General features: G+C 50.8%; 1 protein-coding gene across 1 annotated transcript in view; it reads right to left on the bottom strand.

Moving 5' to 3' along the window:
* Positions 1–18491, bottom strand: part of NOS2 (nitric oxide synthase 2) — a 30919-nt gene extending 12428 nt beyond the window's left edge. Inside the window, exons 1-14 of the mRNA XM_081027976.1 lie at positions 18359–18491; positions 15425–15509; positions 14522–14644; positions 13333–13481; positions 9750–9912; positions 8845–8936; positions 7753–7894; positions 7519–7658; positions 5951–6125; positions 5756–5857; positions 2954–3148; positions 2075–2157; positions 1553–1697; positions 559–663 (exon numbers count right to left, since the gene is read on the bottom strand). Coding sequence (XP_080884102.1) covers positions 559–663; positions 1553–1697; positions 2075–2157; positions 2954–3148; positions 5756–5857; positions 5951–6125; positions 7519–7658; positions 7753–7894; positions 8845–8936; positions 9750–9912; positions 13333–13481; positions 14522–14644; positions 15425–15509; positions 18359–18465 — 1806 coding nt within the window. The 5' untranslated portion in view covers positions 18466–18491. The remainder of the gene's footprint in view (positions 1–558; positions 664–1552; positions 1698–2074; positions 2158–2953; positions 3149–5755; positions 5858–5950; positions 6126–7518; positions 7659–7752; positions 7895–8844; positions 8937–9749; positions 9913–13332; positions 13482–14521; positions 14645–15424; positions 15510–18358) is intronic.
* Between the last annotated feature and the right edge of the window lie 1675 nt (positions 18492–20166).

The following is a 20166-nucleotide window of genomic DNA, read 5'->3' as shown; positions in this document are numbered from 1 at the left end:
GGTTCAAGATCCACAAATGGAAGTTGGTTTATATGTACCTGCCTGGGGCTCAGGGACAAGGTCAGCCTTAGCCAGTCATGTGGGCCTGACCCTCAGGGGGGATCCAGAACAGCCCAGACCCAACTCACCCAGCCCTAGTAGCGCTGGGCCTGGCCGATAGCAGGGCATCTCCAGAGGGTCTCCTAATGGTGTGTGACTGAGCCTCTCTTCTCGTTTGGAACTTGGTTAGAGCAACGACTGGCCCCATATCCTCTAAAATAACCCTGGCTTCCCAATTGTGAGTGTGATACAAAGTTTTTTTTAACCATGACTTTTTTAATTTAAAAAGGCAGGTCAATTTACCGAACTATATTTAAGTATATCATAGGAAAGGTGGCACCTGCAGATGGCAAGAATTATGAAGGACACAGGCACAATGGTTGACGTTAGGACAACCCAGAGTGATCTGAGCACTCAGTCCTGAAAGCCTCCTTAGGACATGCTGAATCCCCCCCGACCGTTTCCTTCGTCTTCTTGGGCCCTACCGCCCCCCAGACCGCTGGGACCTGGCCAGCACACCTCTCCGTTGCCGGGGGAGTCTCCGTTCCCAAACGTGCTAGTCACCACCAGCAGAAGCTGCTCCTCTTCCAGGCTGCTCAGCCTGTACTCATCCATGCAGACCACCTGCAGGGCACCGAGAGTGGGTATCAGTCCCTGATTCCAGGGTGGGGCCCTCGATGCCCTCCCCAGACACTCTGCACTTCCCTCCGCCACCCAGGCCGAGGGCCCCCTTCATCATCCTGTCCCCGCTGTGTCTAGCACAGAGGAGGCACAGAGGAGGCGGGAGCTTAACAATCCCTGTGAAATGAACAACGACCTCGAGTCTCCTCCCCGCCTCAAGCCCCACTGACAAGACAATACGTCAGCGAGCCCTGAAGGCTTTGTCTCCAGTAGACTGCAGGTCCCAAATCAAAGCACGTTCACCGCTTCCACAGCTTTTCACAGCTGTGTGGACATATTTTCCACAAAAATGGGATGAGCAGGTTATAACAATGACTCCTTTGGCGCCTGAGGAACCCGAATGCTTTGCCTGACGCTGATCTCGGGGGAAGGGTGTCACTGCGTCGCTGTGCTACCGAGGCTTCGGAAGCCTGCAGTGATGAAGGATAAAATCCAACACTGATGGAATGAATTAGCCACCCTTTGGGGTTTTATTTGTCTGCATAGTATTCATCCATTGCCCCCTTCACCTTTAGCACTGTACCCTGGATGGAAGGTGATCGTTCAGTAACCGGGAATAAAATTCATCTGGAGCAGCTCACGCATAGAGTGACTTGGAGTCATCAGGAGAGTGTTTCTCAAACTGTGTTCCCTGGAATACTCTGAGAAACTTATTTACTGTGCGGGTTTGGGAATCCCCAGACACACATCTGTCCTCCTACCACATATTCACAAGGTACAAAAGCGCATCCAATGTCCTGGGACATCCAGGCGCAGGGTGACCATTTTAACTTTCCCAGACTTCTCTTCACACAGGAAGAGAAAATGGTACATGTCCAGCTGGGTCGGCTACCTTGGGGTTGAAGGCACAGCTGAACAAGGCCCCGAGGTCCCGGGCCAGCATTTCTGATTTTCCTGTCTCTGTCGCAAAGAGGATTGTGGCTCTAGCTCGGATCGCCATGGTCTTGCGCATCAGCATAGAGGCGAAGAGCACGGCTCTGTGGGGACAAACAGACAGAGACTGTGCTGACTCAGCCTTCCGGAGGAAGATGGCGCCCAGGAGCATGGGAAGAGGACAGGGTTCAAAGCGGAGCAGGTTGAGGGGAAAAACCCCACGTTTCTCACCATCTATCAACCCTGTCTCACTGTCCATCTCCTTCCTTCGCCTGCTCAACCCACTACTCAGCCCCTTTGGGAAAACGGAGGAGACAGGAGGTTGGAACAATGGCAGCAGGTGACCCTTGGGATCGATGTGCAGACCTCTGGGAGCCAAACTGCATTAAGATGATCTTTTCTCTTGGTTCCCTGCTCTTCAAGGCCTCGAGGGCAGGCTGACTAGAAGGAAAGGACGTCAACAGTGGCCGCTCCCACTTACTTAACCAAGACTTGGAATCGAATCTCTCTTCTCCGGGGTCTCCGCTTCTCATCCTGCCAGACGTGGGTTTTCCAGGCCTCCACCTTCGGAAAAGAGAGCAACGTGAGAGGAAGGTGGGCCTGGGCTCAGTCTGGGCTCAGCGATGCTGTGGAGACAGACGACCCTCATGCCCTTCATGAGTTGGGGGGGGCAAGCAGGCCCTGTCCTCAATTCCCTCACCTCACTAATAGCCCCACAGGGCAGGGCTGTGTCTATCTGTGTTCCATGTACCGCGTGGTCAGTTGATTTTATTCTCATTAGTGTCCCCCTGGAAGGAAGAGACCCCACTTTTGATTTTAGTTTCTTATCACTAGGAAGACTATACAATGTACAGTCCAAACTGGGACACCTTTGAGAGGAACAGGAGGTGCTATGACAACAGGTACAAACTGTCCTGGGCAACAAGGCACCCTACTTATCACCTTGAGAGTAAGGAAGCTCTTACGAAATCTAACCAAGCTCTTCACCATGACGCTACAGGACTGTTTATGCCCCGACACCTCCCCGCCCCGTGGACGCAGGTGGAGGCAGGTGCAATGGTGATCACCAGGAGCTTAAACCCTGTCAGAGGAACAGGGCACTAAAGGTACAAGAAAAGGGATTTCCTTCAGGGCCAGGCTCTGTGGAAATGGACAAAAGATGCTCAGTAACCTTGAGTGAAGCCTGGAAAGCGTTAAATATGCCTCTGTGTCTCTGCTCCTCCTCCACAGCCTGCACGAGTGACACACATGCATGCACACGTGCACACACATGCAAGTACACACACACAGGTGCAGACACACATACCCTCGCCACCCCTGAGCTTCCAAGACAGAGAGGAGAGGAAGGCACTTCCCTTACCTGGTAGTAGTAGAAAGGCGACAGAACATAGTTTAACATCTCCTGGTGGAACACGGAGGTGATGCTTCCAGAAATTGGGGGGACCAGCCAAACCCAGTCAGCCGGGCAGCCCCCTCGGGACCGATACTCATTCTGCATGTACTTCATGAAGGACTCTGCAGCGGAGTGGTGATCCATGATGGTCACATTTTGCTTCTAAATCAGGAGGCGAGAAGGGGAGTTGAGGCAAGGCACAGGGGACTAAGGAGACTGGTCTGTTGGCTGCAGGCTCCCATATAAACTATCTAGGAAAGACCAGAAATCTCTAAAATGAGACAGCTGTTCCTCCTGGCCCACTCCTTGCTGATGAAATAAATACCCAAATAGAAAGCACTTTCAGAACCTCTGAAGGAGACAAAAACATCATCATTGCCATGGTCAGCCCACAGGTCACCTGGAGGCCTTCTATTGGCTTTCTGGGGGCAGCCTCTGGCTTCTCAGGCCATGCCCACAAGTCTCCCTGAACTCCCGACAAATGGCTCTCTCTGAATGCTGATATAGCAACCCATAGTGCCTTTTTGCCGATAAGAGTTCCAGGTGTCAGTTCCCCAAGGATGTGGCTCTTGGCCAAGAAGGAACTAGTCCCCTCTGAAGAGGACTGAAGCATTGGGGGAACGTTCTGTATGGAAACACAGTGTCCCACATCCTCAAATTAGAAGCTGTGGGATCTGAGCCTTCCCAGAATGACCCAACAAGGGCAGCCAAACCCTTCAGTGTCAGGGGAACCTCATTCAGTCAGGAGACATTTGTTTAATGTAGTGGTTCAAACCTTGGCTTCTTATTTGCCATATAACCTTGAGCAATTAGTTCCTGAACCTCACTAAGCCTCCGTTTTCTCATCTGTAAAGTAGACATGATAACAATTTCTACATGTTGTTGATAGGATATAATAAGTTTTTAATACAAGTAAAGCATAGAATATGCTCAGTAAATGTTAGCTGCTATTATTTCTGTTTGCCAGGCATTGTGTAAGGCATGGGCATTATAGAGGTGAATGACATGGCCCCTTCTCTGCATCTGATTATATTCTAATTAAGGAGGCAGATGAAAGTTACTTGTTCCACATGCACTGATAGAAGCTACGATGGAGGTGGGTGCAGGTCCTGACAGAGGGCAGAGGAGAAGACTCAGTACAGAAAGAAGCCTGGAGGAGAGATGGAGAATTTCACAGACAGCTTCTAAGAGGAGGTGAGTCTTGAGATATGGGTACAGGTTAGGCCAGGGACAGGCATTCCTGGAGGAGGACACAGCGTGACTCAACGCCAGGAGGCAGGAGAGGAACCAGCTTATGGAGGGCCCAGTAGACCCAGCCACACCTTCTAAAATTCACTCATATACATCTAGCAACTCCTGGGTACCAGACCAGTTTTAAGCTCAGGAGCTAATGATGATCTCTATGATAATGATGGTAACATGACAATAATAATAATAACAAAACTATGCTTATTGAGTGTCCACTAGGAGACAGGCAGTGCAGCAAAATGTTTTGCATATATTTTCATTTAATTCTTACAGTAACCTAATGAGGGAAGTGTGACAATTAAGTTCGCGAACTTGTTGCAATGATGTTGCTAACCTTTCTTTGGTATCAGGGGATTATTCATTATGAATTTGTACCAACTGGACAAACAGTTAACCAAGTTTATTATTTGGAAGTGTTGAAAAGGCTGCGTGAAAAAGTTAGACGACCTGAACTTTTCACCAACAATTCATGGCTCTTGCATCACGACAATGCACCAGCTCACACGGCACTGTCTGTGAGGGAGTTTTTAGACAGTAAATAAATAACGGTATTGGAACACCCTCCCTACTCACCTGATCTGGCCCCCAATGTCTTCTTTCTTTACCCGAAGACAAAGGAAATATTGAAAGGAAGATATTTTGATGACATTGGGGACATCAAGTGTAATAAGACAAGAGCTCTGATGGCCATTCCAGAAAGAGTTCCAGAATAGCTTTGAAGGGTGGATTAGGCGCTGGCATCGGTGCACAGTTTCCCAAGGGGAGCATTTCGAAAGTGACCATAGTGATATTCAGCATTGAGGTATGCAGCACTTTTTCTAGGGTGAGTTCTCGAACTTAATTATCAGACCTCATACTATTATCATCTCTGTTTTACAGATGAAGAAACAAGGTCAAGTCTTTTGAAGTTCAACCTGAAGGACAGTAACGAGAAAGTCCTGGAGACTCTCAAGCAGCAGAAGAACATGATCAGCAATGGTCAGGGGACAGCTGAGGACAAGCAGATTTTCTAGGGCATCTCTGTATCCTGCCAACGTCAGGGTTGATGCTGGGAGCTCCCAGGAGCCAGGATGTGTGGTCCACGACTGGCATGGCCTTCCGGAGCTCGGCCAGCCCCAAGGGGCTCTTCCTGTCCCATCTCAGAGCCAACCCCCCCACCCCAATCAAGCACAAGCTTGACCTGCCTCTGGGGTGAGCAGCCCTGAGGAACAATGTGTGATTGTAAATATTTACTAGGTGATTGTTTGATGTCAGTTCCCTACTACACTCCACAAGGACTGAGTTGTTGTCTATTTTGTTCTCCATTCATCTCCTTGGTCCAGCCTAGTGCCTGAAAAATGCTTAATAAAACTTTGCTGAATGAATGAATGATCCTCTGCCAGTAGTCTGGGTGTTCAATACTTGTTTGATGCATGAATAAAAGGACAATGCGATATGGGGAAAATCAAGTGTGACATGAGTGGCCGGACCATATGACCTTCTAACCAGAAAATCTTCAGACTCACCAAACACTCGACGTACCTGGAAACTGTGGAGCACAGCCACATTGATCTCAATGACAGCCTGGTCTTTCCAGAGTGAGGCCAACTTGTGCGTTTCTAGGCCCATTCTCCTGCCCACTTCCTGCAGAGGCAGAAAAATGGGGGTGAATGGGTCCTTGGGACTCCACCCACAGGCCCACACCTCCAGCCGGCCCAGCTGGACAGTCCTTGTTACCTCCATGATGTTGTAGCGCTGGACGTCACAGAAGTCTCGGACCCCGATCTCTGTGCCCATGTACCAGCCATTGAAGGGGCACCCTGGGAACTCGAGGCCGCCCACCTCGAGCAACATGTTCGATACGGCAGGTAGGGCGTACCACTTCAGCCCCAGCTCCCGGAACCACTCGTACCTGGCAGGGAGGTAGAGCCAGTGGCAATTGGGGCCTTCACGTCTGTTCCCCCTTACTCCCCCTAAAAAAGCTTCAGAAAAAAGAGTGAACCAAGAGAACTCCTTTCCAAGTGATCTCTAAGTTCATCCCGTCTGAGAGGTGAATTGGATGCATTAGGTATCATTCAGTAATTATGCATGATTCACTCATCCTTTCATGCAAATATGTATTAAGCATCGAGTACATGATAGGCCTTGCTGAGAACCCAACATGACATAGTGGTTGAGTTCTTTGTCACAAAGCCTGAGCTCAAGTTCTGCCTTACTGCTTACAGTATCCCCACCAACAACATAGAGATAATAGCATCAAATTTGTGGGATTATTGTGAAGATAGTAGTATCATTTATTCGTATATGCTTTTACTCCAGAAATATTTATAATTGAGCACCTACTACCGTTTTTCCCTGAAAATAAGACCGGGTCTTATATTAATTTTTGCTCCAAAAGACTCATTAGGGCTTATGTTCAGGGGACGTCATCCTGAAAAATCATGTTAGGGCTTATTTTCTGGTTAGGTCTTATTTTTGGGGAAACACGGTGGGGGACAGGCACCCTGCTAGGTGTTGGGGATGAACGAGAAAGGCAAGATCCCTATTCTCAAGGTGCTTACAGTCTACAGTGTAAACTCTAGATTATAAACAGGTGAACAATAAATAGGAAGGTAAAAACAAGATGATGTGTTAGAGAGTGAAGGTGTCTCAAGACTGAGTGTTCAGGAGAGGCTTCTCAGAGGGGGTGGCATTCAGGACCACTTCACAGACAAGAAGAAATGCACTCTGAAGGAAGAGCAAGGGAACAGCACATGCAAAGACCCTGAGGTGGTATATTCAAGAGACAAAAGTTTAGTATATTCAAGGACAAAAAGAAGAGCCCGGCCCATGCTTGCAACATAGTAAGTCATGATATACAGAGGTATTTTTGTAATTATGAGAGAGGGCCTGGGGCGAGGGCCGAACCAGAGGAGCCAGAAGTCACTGTAGCCCTATGCTTTCACCACAGTCAGGAGAGGGACAGCTAAGAAGGCAAACGGGGCCTGGGCTGCTCAGTGAGAGAATCTCAGAGCCTTTCAAGGGTTCCTCTCCTGAGGTCACTGCTTCCCAAGCTCCTAGGGCACCATCTAAGCCCCTGCCTTCCCATCACCATCAATATATTCTCATACGTCTGAGGCCCGAGACACAAGTGCAGAGTTGCTGTACAAGGCAGGCCTTGAAAGCCAGCCCTTTGAGTATTACCTGCGGCTGGCTGGGCTTTGGGGGAGGTGCAGGGAGGGGCCTGAGGACAGAGGTCTCCCTTAGGAAAGGAGGGGGGCATGCATGTTAACTCACACCCCTCGCACCCGCAGCAGCATGCTTACTTGGGATGTTCCATGGTCACCTCGAGCACAAGGTCAGGTGGGATTTCAAAAAGCTCAGGGTCGTGGCCATCAGCCTGTAGGACCAGGGGCATCACATCGAAGCGTCCGTACTTGGGCTTCCAGCCCAGGTCAATGCACAGCTAAGGGGCAAGACAGGCCCAGTGAGGCTCCTGACCCAGGCACCTTGACCCCTCTGGGCTCCACTCTGTCACCCACTGAGGCTGGATCGGGTACCTGGGTGAACTCCACACAGGCAGGGTCCCCTCTGATGGTGCCGTCAGGCATCTGGTAGCCAGCATACCGGATAAGCTGAGCGTTCCAGACCCGGAAGTCATGCTTCCCATCGCTCCGCTGGGGGAACACAGTGATGGCCGACCTTCCCCAAGAAGAGGACAGTGCTGTTTACTACCTGGCTTCATCGGGGGCTCCCAGCTATCCTCCACTGGTCCCCCTCCCACTCCTGTCTTCCCAATCCTCAGCCCTCTGCACCCAAGCTAACTGAACTCAACTCTTGCAGGTCCCCAACACGCCAAGCTCTCACTGGCCTCTGTGTCACCAGGCCCACTTTCTGACAGACCCTCTCCCTCCTCTTCTCCCTCCAGCTCCAACCCTTCCTTCGAGACCAGCACAGGGACCGGCCCCTCCAGGTAGCCCTCCCCATCCCTTGGGCAGGGTTAGCTGCCCCCCCTTTCTTTGCTGCATATTTCTCTCCCTGCAGTTGAGCTAGTTGGGTACTGCCTAGTGCAAGGCATAGGTTCACAGCGGGCTGAAGTGGCATCTTAGAGTCTTAGTCACCTCTGCTTCCCTGCCACCCCACCCCCATGCCTCGCCCTTTGTTGGGTCCCTATTAGGTGGGCACTGAGTATCTGCTGAACAGAAGGATGGATAAATGATCAAATGAGCTGTTCAGTCTTACGGAATCAGCCTTGATCTCTTCGGTTCGGGGTAGGGGAAGGGAAGGCGGGAGGTGGGTACTGACGAGCAGAGATGCTCCCACAAGAAAAACAACACACTGAAGCCATTTACTGCAAAACTAACCTCTCAGCCCCTCTAAAAAGGGGGGAGCCCTAACCTTGCTTCTTCGAGATTCCTCCCATCCCCTGCACATGGTTCCCAGTCAGAAGGAAACCCATGAAACAGGCTACTAAGGGGTGTGAAGCTTATGGAGGCTCTGCTCACTGTCCCTAAAGAAGCCTGAGTCTCTCTTCTCTTTCTCCCTGGTTTCTCCTGGAGCCAGAGATGCCGCCCCTAAACCCATCTGCATCTTTTCGCTAAGACACTGGAGGAGGATGGGCCCCACCGCAGCCTCGGGAAAGGTTCCCCCACCTGATGTTTCCGTTGTTGGTGGCATAACGCAGGTGTCTACAGATATGCTCGAACATCTCCTGGGCAGTGGAACAGCTCCGGGCGTCGAAGACCTGCACAAAGCACCCCCCAGACCACACCCATCAAGGAGTGGGAGGGCACAGGGCTTGGGCTGATCAGAAACTAAGTCACGAGGGACCAAGGGTGTGGCCCAGGTGCCCACCACCCAAACACCAAGCAGAGAATTGCATTCTCCTCTCTGCATGACATCTCCCACCTCATGGCTGCCGCGTCTATTCTTTCTCCTGCTCTCCTAAGGGAGCTCAGGAAACAGCCCTTGGAAGAACCTATCAAAACCCAAATCCCAAGAAAACCTGACTTTCAAGTATCACGAATCAGGAAAAACTGCCACAGCCTCATTTCTTTACAGCATTCACACCAGGCCTCCAGCACATTTTATTAGAGCCAGAGTCAGTTTCCCTGGCGTTTCTCATCAATTTCTCTGCCTAAATGCCTTCGATATTATCCAGCAATAAATGATGCCCCACTGTAAAGATGGCCTACAAGGCTAGGATAAAGAAAATGTTTTCTAGGAGCCAAGAATTCAAACAGTCTAGGTTTGAATTCGCACCACCAGGGTTTCAACAATAACAATAACAAGGTCGTTTGGTTTGATGTTGGCATTTAGTCTCCCAAATTTAACACACGAGAGAAAGATCAGCTAGAAAGGCTGGTGCTGAAATCGCATGCTAGACTTCTCACAGGGCCGCCATCTCATGTTCGAGAATGTGAAGAGAGAACCCAAGGCCCTGGCTTCAGCCTGGGGAGTGTTGGGCACAGCTCTGCTCGGCTGTTCGGGGCCATCTGCTCAGGGCCTGCCCGCCCCACCCCAGCTTCCTCTTCCACTTGGGGCTAAGGAAATCCACCTGTAGGTTGGACCACTGGATCCTCCCAATGCAGCGGGGGGCGTTGCGCCAGGCCTGTTTGGTGGCGAAGATGAGCTCATCTCCCATCAGCTGGTAGGTTCCTGTTGTTTCTATCTCCTTTGTTACCGCTTCCACCCTGGCCAGATGTTCCTCTATTTTTGCCCTGGGGGACAGGAAGACATCAGGAAGATCAACAATGAGATGGCTTTACAAGGGGATTAATTCAATCCACAGAAGCAGGAAATGAACTAGGACACGAGGCGGGCAAGATGTCTCTCATGGAGACTGTCCCCTCCAGGACGGCTTCATGGGTGTGTGTCCCAGGCCCCGAGCTTAGAAGGGTCTGCTGTCACCGTCTTGATTTGTCATTACTTTTGAACAGGGAACCCACGTTTTTGTTTTTACACTGGGCCCTGCATGCTACGTAGCTGGTCCCAATCCCTTCAGCACCCTTGTTTTTTTTCTAGGCAGTTTTTCTCTAATCACATCCAGCTCAGCTTGGCGAGCAGGGAGTGCAATCCTCAAACCCATGCAAGACCCAGAGGAACACCCATCCCACCACTGCCACATCCTGCCTCCCGGCCAGGGGCGCGGCCATCCCCCTCCCATGGTTAAGACATGAGCCAGTCCCTCCCACAGCTGCTCCTGTGTACAGAATACTCCTGGGAGCCAGCGACTGGGTGAAGCCCATCCACAGTCAGGGTCTCACTGAGTCTGGGAGGAAGGCGCTTTTGTGTCCATTTTATAGCCCAATGTCACAAGGGCCTAGGAGGTTAAGTACCCGCATAGAACGTAAGTGTGATAAAGAGCAAAGTCATGACTCAGACTTAGGGTGCCTGACGCCAAATACAGGCTCTTACCCTTCCACCTTCCACCTTCCACCCTACGGGGAATTGCAAGCCCGGAGATGCCCAGGACCTGCCCACGCTTTCCTGGACAGACCTGCATAGGGACTGGGTCTCAGGACTCAGCCTGCAAAGCCCCAGGGCCTGCTCAGGGAGGAGCCCTCCCCAGCACAGTCCCACGTCACAGGCCCTCTGCAGCGTGGTTTTTCTCCACTTCTGCACTACGCCGTCAGCGATCCCATATGAGACTTCTACACTGGCTTCTCCTCTCCTCTCCCAGACTTCAAAAGTATCCCCCAGGGAGGGAGGGATTCAGTCAGAAAGGCTTTCACACACACACACACACACACACACACACACACACACACACACACACAGCAACCTTGAGATTTCCAGTCAGCACCAAAGATGTTTAAAATGGCAATAAACAAAAATATTCAAGGAATGAACTCCTGATTAAGGAGAGTGGACAACTCAGAACAAAATGGCCTTTCTGTGGATGAAGAGTGTCTCAACAACTCTTCCTTGATTAAAGAAAAAAGCTCCAAGACAAAACACTTGGCGCTATTTATCTTCAAGGATACTCCTGGCTTCAGGACCTGCTGGGTGAAGGTTGAGGTTGCCCCACCACAGGAAGCCCTAACCTCCCCCCCCCCAAAAGCTTCTAGCAACACTCCCCGCTGTATCCAAGCATGAAAACAGTCACGATGCCCAGGACACTGATGCCTTGAGCATACCTGGTAGTGTTACCAGGTGACTACATAAAAAGGGATTCTTTTTTTACATTTTCACCCAATTCCTTTAGAGTTTTATATTTTACCACGGTTTTCATATAGTCACATTTCTGAGGCACTAAAAATGCTATGATACCTATTTGTTCTGGAAAAAAAATAAAAGACAGTGGCTTTTGGCTCCCGCAAATGGGATTTGAACAGAACATTGAGCAAGTTACAATTGCTCACTATACCATCCTTCCTTCATGAAAGACGGAACCCACCCAGCGGTCCACGCCTTTCGCTTCTAGTGTAATTGTGGGGATGGACTCTCCCATCTTGGGGGTCCCAGGTATGGACTTGTGACTGTGAAAAATGGAGCTTGCCTCCATGAGAAGCAAATGAGTTTGAACAGCCACCGAGAGCAGCCTTGGAGGCTCCCCGGGCTCCTACCCACCCAGCTGCTTTCCAAACACCAGCGGGACCTCTGGGGTCCAGCATGGAGTCGGAATCTTCACGATCAAAGAGCTGGACGCTAGAACGTTGAGGTTAAAAGCAGGGGCTCCAGCACCAAACTTCCTGGGTTCAAATTCCAGCTCTGAAACTTCAGAACGTGTGACTGTGAGCAAGTTATATCTCCTCCATGCATTCAGTTTGCTTGTCTGTAAAATGGGGAGGACAATAATGGAACCAATCTCCCAGAGTGGTGGTGAGCATTCCTTACAAGGTACTTACACAAGGCCCAGAATATACTTCGTGCTCAGTAAACGTTAGCATCGATATAGTGGCCCAATGAAGCCCATCCAGAAAATTCCTGGACCCTGAAAAGCTCATTAGTCAACAAGTAAGCTGAATGCCCAAGGACCTTGAACTTCCCAGTCACAAAGCACTTCTGTAGAGGTTCTAGCTGCACAGCACACATGGCAGGCACCCCCCTGCTGTGACCAGGGTTCTCAATCCGACTGTACATTAGAATTGCCTGGGTAGCTTTTAAAGAACATGCGTGTCTGCTGCCTCCCCTTCCCGAGACCCTGACACGCTTGGCCCAGGGCACCCTGGCATTAATATCTTGCCAGGTCCTCAGGCGACTCTATAGTGTAGCCGTGGTTGAGGATCACTGGCCCTGGAAGATAAGGGCCTCTTTCAGAGACTCAAGGTCCCTCTCAGCTCAGACATTGTAGGGTCACAGGAAAGGGAATGTGGTATCACCAGGAACCACTCTTTCCACCATGGGGGGATCCCAGTTGCACTTCTGTGGCTCTCTTCATGCGGCGAAGTGCCACGTGGGGCCACACTCCCTCTCCAGCTCACAAATCAGCAAATCCATGCCCTTGGCCATTCTGTCTTACAATCCCTTTGTGCATTTTTATTTTAAAATTTTAAAGGGGCCTAAATTTAAAGTCATATATTTTATGATACCCAGGAATAGAGAACCCAACACAGTTCAGTGCAAAGAGCACACAACCTGCCTTCTCCACGTCTGGTGGCCTGAATTCTAGCTGGGACGGGGTTACCTCAGGTATGTCCCTGGGCTTCCCTGTTCACACCTACTGGAGGAGGGTTTGGGTAGGCGGTCTCAAAGGTACTACCTGTCACGAACATTTCATAATAAAAAAAGGTGTACATCAAGGTGACTTTGTGGCAGGACACTCATCTGAACTTATTTAATCCTCACAACAATCTTATGAACCAGGTTGTATCATCACCACCGCCCCTCCCTTTTACAGTTGAGGTATAGAGAGGGTAAACAGATTTCCCAAGGATACAGGACTGGTTACTGGGGAAGCCAGGATTCAAACTCAGTTCCACTCCCGACCCATACTTCTAATCACTATTGCTCTGCCTCTTTGTCTTAGGATTATGAAAACCTAGTCCTGGGTCTTTTTCCTTGAAGAACTATGCTTTAGCCCTGGATCCACTGCAAACCTGGGAAGGAAAAAGGTCTGGGGTGAGAGGGAAATAGCCGGAGACAGGAGAGCTCCCAGGAAGAAGGAGGCAGCAGACCCTGCAAGAAGCAAGCCTTACTCTTTGAAGGAGTGGTAATACTGGTTGATAAATTCGATAGCTTGAGGTAGAAGCTCATCTGGGGGAGTAGGCTTATCCCTGGGTCCTCTGGTCAAACTTTTGGGGTTCATGATGGCTCCCAGGCAACACTTGGACTTGCAAGCGAGATCCTGGAAAGAGAGGCGGGTGGTGAGGCGGGTTGCGTGGACCCGCAGACAGCTGTTGATGCCATCCATTTTCCAGGGCTGGCTCTCCTGGTCACCTTCCTTCCGCTCTGGCTGCTCCAGCTCCCTGCCAGTCCTCTCCACCCCTGTGGCGCCTCATCCTTAGGGTGTACCAGGCTTTCTCCTCACCTAGATCTCCTTTCCTCTACTGGCTGCACCCCAGTGGGTGTGAGCTGTGGTTGCCCCCACCGCCCAGGCTCACTCTCTGGTCTATTCCCAGCCGGCCCCAGACCCAGAGTAAAGTCAACAACAGCTCAATACCTGGTAACAGCTCAACTACCTTCTCATTTAAAGAGGCTGACGTGGCTCCTGGGAACACACTATTGGTGTGAATTCAGCCAAAATTAATTCAAGTGAGAAGGTGCAGATCCCAAAGTCAGAGGATGGCGCAGAAAAAGTACCGGAAGGAGGTACACCCACACGTTAACTGTGGTCGTTTCTGGAAACTGTGGGAAATCATTCTGCTTTCATGGTCTTGACATTTTCCATTCTTTCCCACTGAGATGCAGCAGCTAGAGTGCATTCTCAAGTTAGAATGAGAAACTTAGAAGCTAGGAAGGAGCCTCAAAGGACACTTCGTCCAACTACTCATTGGATGCTTGACCCCCTCTCCAACCTCCCTATCCAAAAGCACTTGAATCCTTCCAGTGACAGAGAGCTCACTACTACCTGTTGATATAGTTCAGTTCAGTTCTGCCTGATAATATGCTGAAATCTGTCTCTCTCGGAAAGAATGGATTTGTTCCTGTAACTGGTTAGCTCACCTCTGGATTATCCATTATCCATGAGGGGGGTTCACAAGGAGTGGCATCATGTATTTCCTGCGGTTATTTATGAGGACCACAAGTCTCTGTGCCCAGCACCCTTTCCCCAAGCTGATGACTAATTGCTTTGCCCAGGGGGGTAGCTATGTGATCCGCGAAGGACCCTGATGGCGTCACTGGCTTGGGACAAAGGTGGTTCTCCATGAAGCCCCGACTTCTCACCCCTTTGGCCTTGTGGTGAAGTGTGTCTTGGAAAGTCATCCCATTGCCCCAGTTCTTGATCCTCACGTGCCGTGGACAGGCCGAAGGGGGCGCATCCAGCTTAACCACGGGGTCTGGAGACTTCTAAGAGGGGGGAAAAACAGAGATTTCCAAATGCCTCCAACCCAAGGACGCTACCGGTCTCTCCTGGACCCCTGGGCCCTGCTTTGGCTTTGGGTGGGGTGGGGAGTGGTGGGTGTCGGTCTGTGTCCCTCCTCCCTTCCCAGCAGCCTGGCCACCTGGGCCAGTGCCTGCTAAGATCTCCAGGTGCCTGGGGCACTGGCCAGGTTTCTTTCCTCACCCAAGACCCTGCCAAATGCTCCCTCAGAGGAATTGCAACAGGAGGGACGAAGGTGAGATGCGAGGGAGACGACTGTCACAACCAATACTGCTGAGAACAAATATCAGGACAAGGAGGGACGTGGCACTGCCATCCACAGGGGCGTTTAAGAATGCGAAAACCATCTTTGCTCCCACCTCCCACCCACTTCTCTGCCTACTTCTCTGGAAAGGTCCAAAGCACTTAGAGAAGAAGGAAGCCGTGGGATAAAGGCTGGGAGCTGGGACCGATGGCTCAGCTGCTGAGTCTGAGATTAGTTTGGAGTGTCCCACCCCCTGGCTCCATGAATGGTCTCCTCACCCATGCCTGCCAGCCCACACAGCCAAGTCATCCAGGGCACCTTGGAGGCCACCAGTCCTGATCACCATGGATCATCCTGCTCCCTCAAAGCCCTTCCTTGTCCCCACCTGTTCCCCCTGGGTCTCCACTCACTGCCCAGACCCCAGCTTCCACCCAGCCTGCTCAGCCTGCATCTGCTTGGGCAAAGGAGGACGGGGCTTCCCACACCCATGTGACTCACTGACCTTTACCATCCCCGTGGGGGGCTGGGGGGACTCATCCTGGTGCTTGCCGAGGCTGTGACACTTGGGGTCATCCTGTGTCACTGGCCTGTGAAAGGAAACAGCTATCATGAGATGGAGTATCTGAGGGCAGAGAGGGGGCTCGGAGTGCCTCCTGCCAGCTTATCCTTTGATGGATTGGGAAACTGAGGTCCAGAGGGTGGGAGTGAATGGCTCATGGTTTCCAGTCAAGGAGGGTGTGTGTATATGGCGGGGGAGGCAGTCAGTCAGACCCAGTCTCCTCAATCACCACCCCCCTTGTCCTCTCCTTCTCTTGCCTTCCCTCTATAAAGCCAAAAAGACATGAAGGGAGCTGAACCAAAGCTGGTGGCCAAAGGACAACCCACAGAAGTTCTGGGAAGATGCCCCCTTCAAAAGCCAATACAAACGTGGGTGAACAGAGAATAGCTCTTCCCAGGCCAGCAACACTGCCGAGCACCCTCTCATCCTGGGGGGTGGGGGTGGGAGGAGAGGGGGCTTAAGCTTTTTTATTGAAAGCATTTGATTTGTCTTGGTTTATTTGTTTATTCCAAATTCTTATTATGGAACATGATGTTAACCATACACAAGTAGCGATCATAGAGTCATCAACCTCCGTGGGCTCTTCACCCAAATTCAATCCAATGAACAATTATCTACCCATGGCCAGTCTTGTTTCCACTCTGCTCTCCCAGCTCAGCCACCAGTTTAAAGCAAGCCTGAGATGCTCTATCATCCAAAAACATCTCCGTAAGTATTTCTGGAAGATCAAGTCTCTTTTCTAAAAAACATATTGGTTATATGTATTTTAAAACAACAGACTGAAAGAACGGTGCCTGTCCTTTGGAGAGGAAAAAGTCCTCATAGTCTGAAATCGGAAACCATTGGTTCTGGTTTGGGATTTCAGGTTCGCTCTCCTGGCAAATGCTTACAGAGAACAGAAGGCATGTGGTTCCTATGGTCGCATATGCACGAGCACCCTTCCAAGAGTCACACCCCACACATGCCTCCTCCTGGAGCGAATCACACTTCCAAGGGCATTTCAGTAAAGCTTGTTGTTTCATGTTCTCTGCAGTATTTTCTGGGGTGTGCATGCACGTGTGCACACACCCAAAGGGACGCGGGGATTCAAGGGGAAGGGTCTCTCATTTTCCACTTTATGCATACCTGCATTGTTGGAATATGATGAATGAGCATGTACTGTTTTTATTATTGGAAAATGTAATGCCCATATATTTATATTGACATTATATAATTTTCTACAGACATTACATACTAGTAGCATTATATGATTTATAAGTATAAAGAGATAATGTCCCTTTAAGAACAAACATATGTATCAGAAAGCAACTTCTATCTGACTCAAGTGAGCCAGCAGCCCTGGACAGCGGCCTCCACGTGACCAGCTTTCATCACCCCTCTGACTGCTGTGCCCACCAGAAAAAAAGCCAGTAGAGGGTAATCTGGACATTCAGAACAGGTAAGCCATGGCTGAATAGTCATCATGGGGATGCTTAAATAGGAAACGTTTTGTGACTGGGGTCCTCAGTGAGAATGCTTACTGCCCTCGTCATTTTTTTTGCCATCATCCCTCAGCCCCCCACCCCACCCTGCTTGGTGTTGCTTCCTTTCATTTACTTCTGGCCATAGAACTGGAGAATTTGAGGAGCTTACTGGTGCACAGTAACGATTAGATTGAGAAGAAATGTCTTTGTACACCTGACATAACGATTGTCCCCAAATAGTAAAAAGCTACCTGAAAAGCCACTGTACAGATGGACCATAATGAGCCTGTGAACCCATTGCCTGTGCCTGGTTATTTAGGTTGCGTCCAGTTTCTCCACTGTTATAAACAAGGCCTCAAACGGTACACGTGGTCTGATTCTCTCTCTCTCTCTCTCTCTCTCTCTCTCTCTCTCTCTCTCTCTCTCTCTCTCCAAGCATAGAAAAACCCAGTAAATGTTAACAATGACTAGCATCACGCAATGAAAGCATGGGTGATTTGAATTTTACTTTGTACTTGTCTGCATTTTCCAAATTTTTATAGTGACCATGACTTCCTTTCATAATTGGGAAAAAAATTTTAAATTTGAAAATGAATAAACAAAGCTATGCACTGTTCCCTTCCTCCCCCAGTGCGCAGAGTTCTTTGGGTTACGTGCTGGGGGATAGGGTGACCAGAAGCCAGGTGAGCATATTAAGGGTTTGGATACTTATTGCCAAATTATTGCATTGTTTACCCAGACACTCATGCCGCTTGGCTAAACCCACAGCTGTGCTTGGTTCTGCTTGGTCCTTCATGGGGACACAGGCCCCTTAAGGACCTGTCATCAAGAGGAATGCTGGAGTGCGGTGCTTGCCTAGAACCAGGACCATCCACAAGCCCTTGAGTGACATTGGCGACACTGAGGTCAGAGTGGCATTCGGTGGCTTGTTTTGGGACTGACCTGGGGTCCTGACTCCCCTGAAGTACCCACTCCTCCCCACCCGCCCACCTCTCCACACACCAAGGGCGTGGGGCACGGAGTCGCTCTGGGGATTGGACCTTATTTGTAGAACAAGAAACTTGGTGCTCCCTTAACCATGTCTGTCCTAACCGGTGCAGCAGCCCCCGTGCTGAAAACTCTAGAAAGCTCCCAAGGGCTGAAACATCGACAATTCCTATTGCAGCCTGCACAGCTCCCTCTCATGGCTGCACGTGGGTCTTCGTGGCTACTTAATTGCAACCTCGTATGCGTTCTAACCGAGAAAAACACTAAGGAAATCCTCATCGGAATCCTACAGAGCGAAAATTCCAACCCTCATATTTTCTCGGACGACCGAGGCTCAGAGGGGGTCAGTGCCACGTCGGGTTGGAGCCCGGTCCCCGCGGAGCCGCCCGCCTCCCTCCCAGGGCAGACCCCGGCCCGGCGGGAGTACCTGGCTCGGCGGGGCCCGCAGGAGGGCTGCGGCCGCAGGATCCTGCGGAGGAGCCGGCAGAGCCGGGGCCGGGCGGACTCGCACGCGGCGCCCAGCCCCTCACGCATGGCCCCCGCGCGGGCGCAGCTCGAAGGGCGCCAAGCTCTGCTCCGAGCCGGCTGCTTTATAGCGGCGGGACACCTCAGTCCCCGCCCCGGGGCGGAGCCAGTCGGAAAAGCTGCCTGGACTCTGCTTCACCCACGCCTGGCCGGGGGCCAGAGAGTTGTTGTCCCGGGTCCCCCATCCCCAGGGGCCCACAGCGGGCCTACACAGGCAAGTGTGTCTTTCGGATACCGCTGGCCGTTCTCTGGGCCAAGACCCCGAGGCAAGCACGGCTGGACTTGGATTGGTTGTTCCCCACGAAAGAACAACAATGACCATAACAGTAACTCCCACTGGACGGCTCTTACGGTGTACAAAGCAAACTTTCCTGTCTGTTACTCCATCTACCCCCTGCGAAATCGAGTCTCAATTGCCAGAAGGCAACTCTGTATTGTGATCTCCAGTTTACTGAGAAGGAAGGGAGGTCCCAGCACGTTTAACAGTCTAGCCCAAGGCCACAGGGCAGCCCCAGGGCCACAGCTCCAGCTCTCTCACCTCACAGGGCTGCCCGGGGCAGCGCTGTTTCTCTTCTGCACGTTCAGTGTGACTCCAGCCAAGAAGCCAAAGAAAGCACAGGGCTGGGGCTGCCTGTTAGTCTGAGGCACCGGGGATGGGCGGTTGGACTAGAAGCCCCCTTAAGTCTCTGCCAGGCTTCTGGTCCTTGCTGCCTGGAAGGCGCAGGGCTTCCTGACTTGGCTCCATCTGTGTGTTGCTCCTACACTGGGAGCAGGATAAGTCAGAGGGTCCAGAGAGACAGGGCAGCAGCCCTCCACTTCAGAGTACACGGAGCCCTCCTGGACATAGCCCAGCGTATTTAATCCCAACGCAGATTAAAGCAGAATAAAAGAGAGTTGGGTCCATATTTATTCTGAGCCAGCTGCAACCCAACTTGACTTTGTTCCAAATTCCACATAGCTTCACCTAGATGTTCCCAACATTTGCCTTTGTCTCTACAACACACACACACACACACACACACACACACACACCATGTTCACTACCTAATCATTTGTTTACATAAAATACAGAATCATTAGTCGTATATAATAGATTCTGGGTCTTATTACACCTGAATGGATTTGAAAATTACTTTTTAAAATCAAAATATATTCATTGGTTCCCACCATTTTCAGGATAAAATCCCCTCTGCACTGCTGCTTCCCCTTCCGGTTACATTCCTCCCCCCACCCACCCCCACTGTAGGTTGTAGCACAGCTGGGCCTACCTCCTCCCAAAAGCTTTCTCCCACCCTACTCCTCCCCACAGCCAGGCCAGGCACCCCCGCAGTAACCCCAGAAGATCTCCTAGTGCTCCTGCATTCTCCTGTAACCTCCTGTCTAGCTCTCTGTCCCACCCCAATTTACAGAGCCTTTTAATATCCCATTCTGCATATACTCCTCCCCAAACCAATGAGGAAGGCACTATTTTCCCCATCCCTCCCTGACAGCAGGAACTGGGTCTCTTTTCTCTGTCCCTTTCCCAGCCCGGCACATAGTAGGGCCTCAAAGAGAGCCCATAGAGGGTAGAGGTTATGAGTTTGAATTTGGTTCAAACCTCAGCTCCACCACTTTCCAGCTACTGACCTTGAATAAGTCACTCAACCTTGTAAAATAAGGATAATAAGACTTTCTGCCTCATTACTCACTGATACAGTAAAAAGGACTTTA

This window comes from Rhinolophus hipposideros (assembly GCF_964194185.1).
Source record: "Rhinolophus hipposideros genome assembly, chromosome: 20".
NCBI lineage: Eukaryota > Metazoa > Chordata > Mammalia > Chiroptera > Rhinolophidae > Rhinolophus > Rhinolophus hipposideros.
Note: the sequence above shows the minus strand (reverse complement) of the source record. Positions and strands in the feature narration are given on the sequence as shown.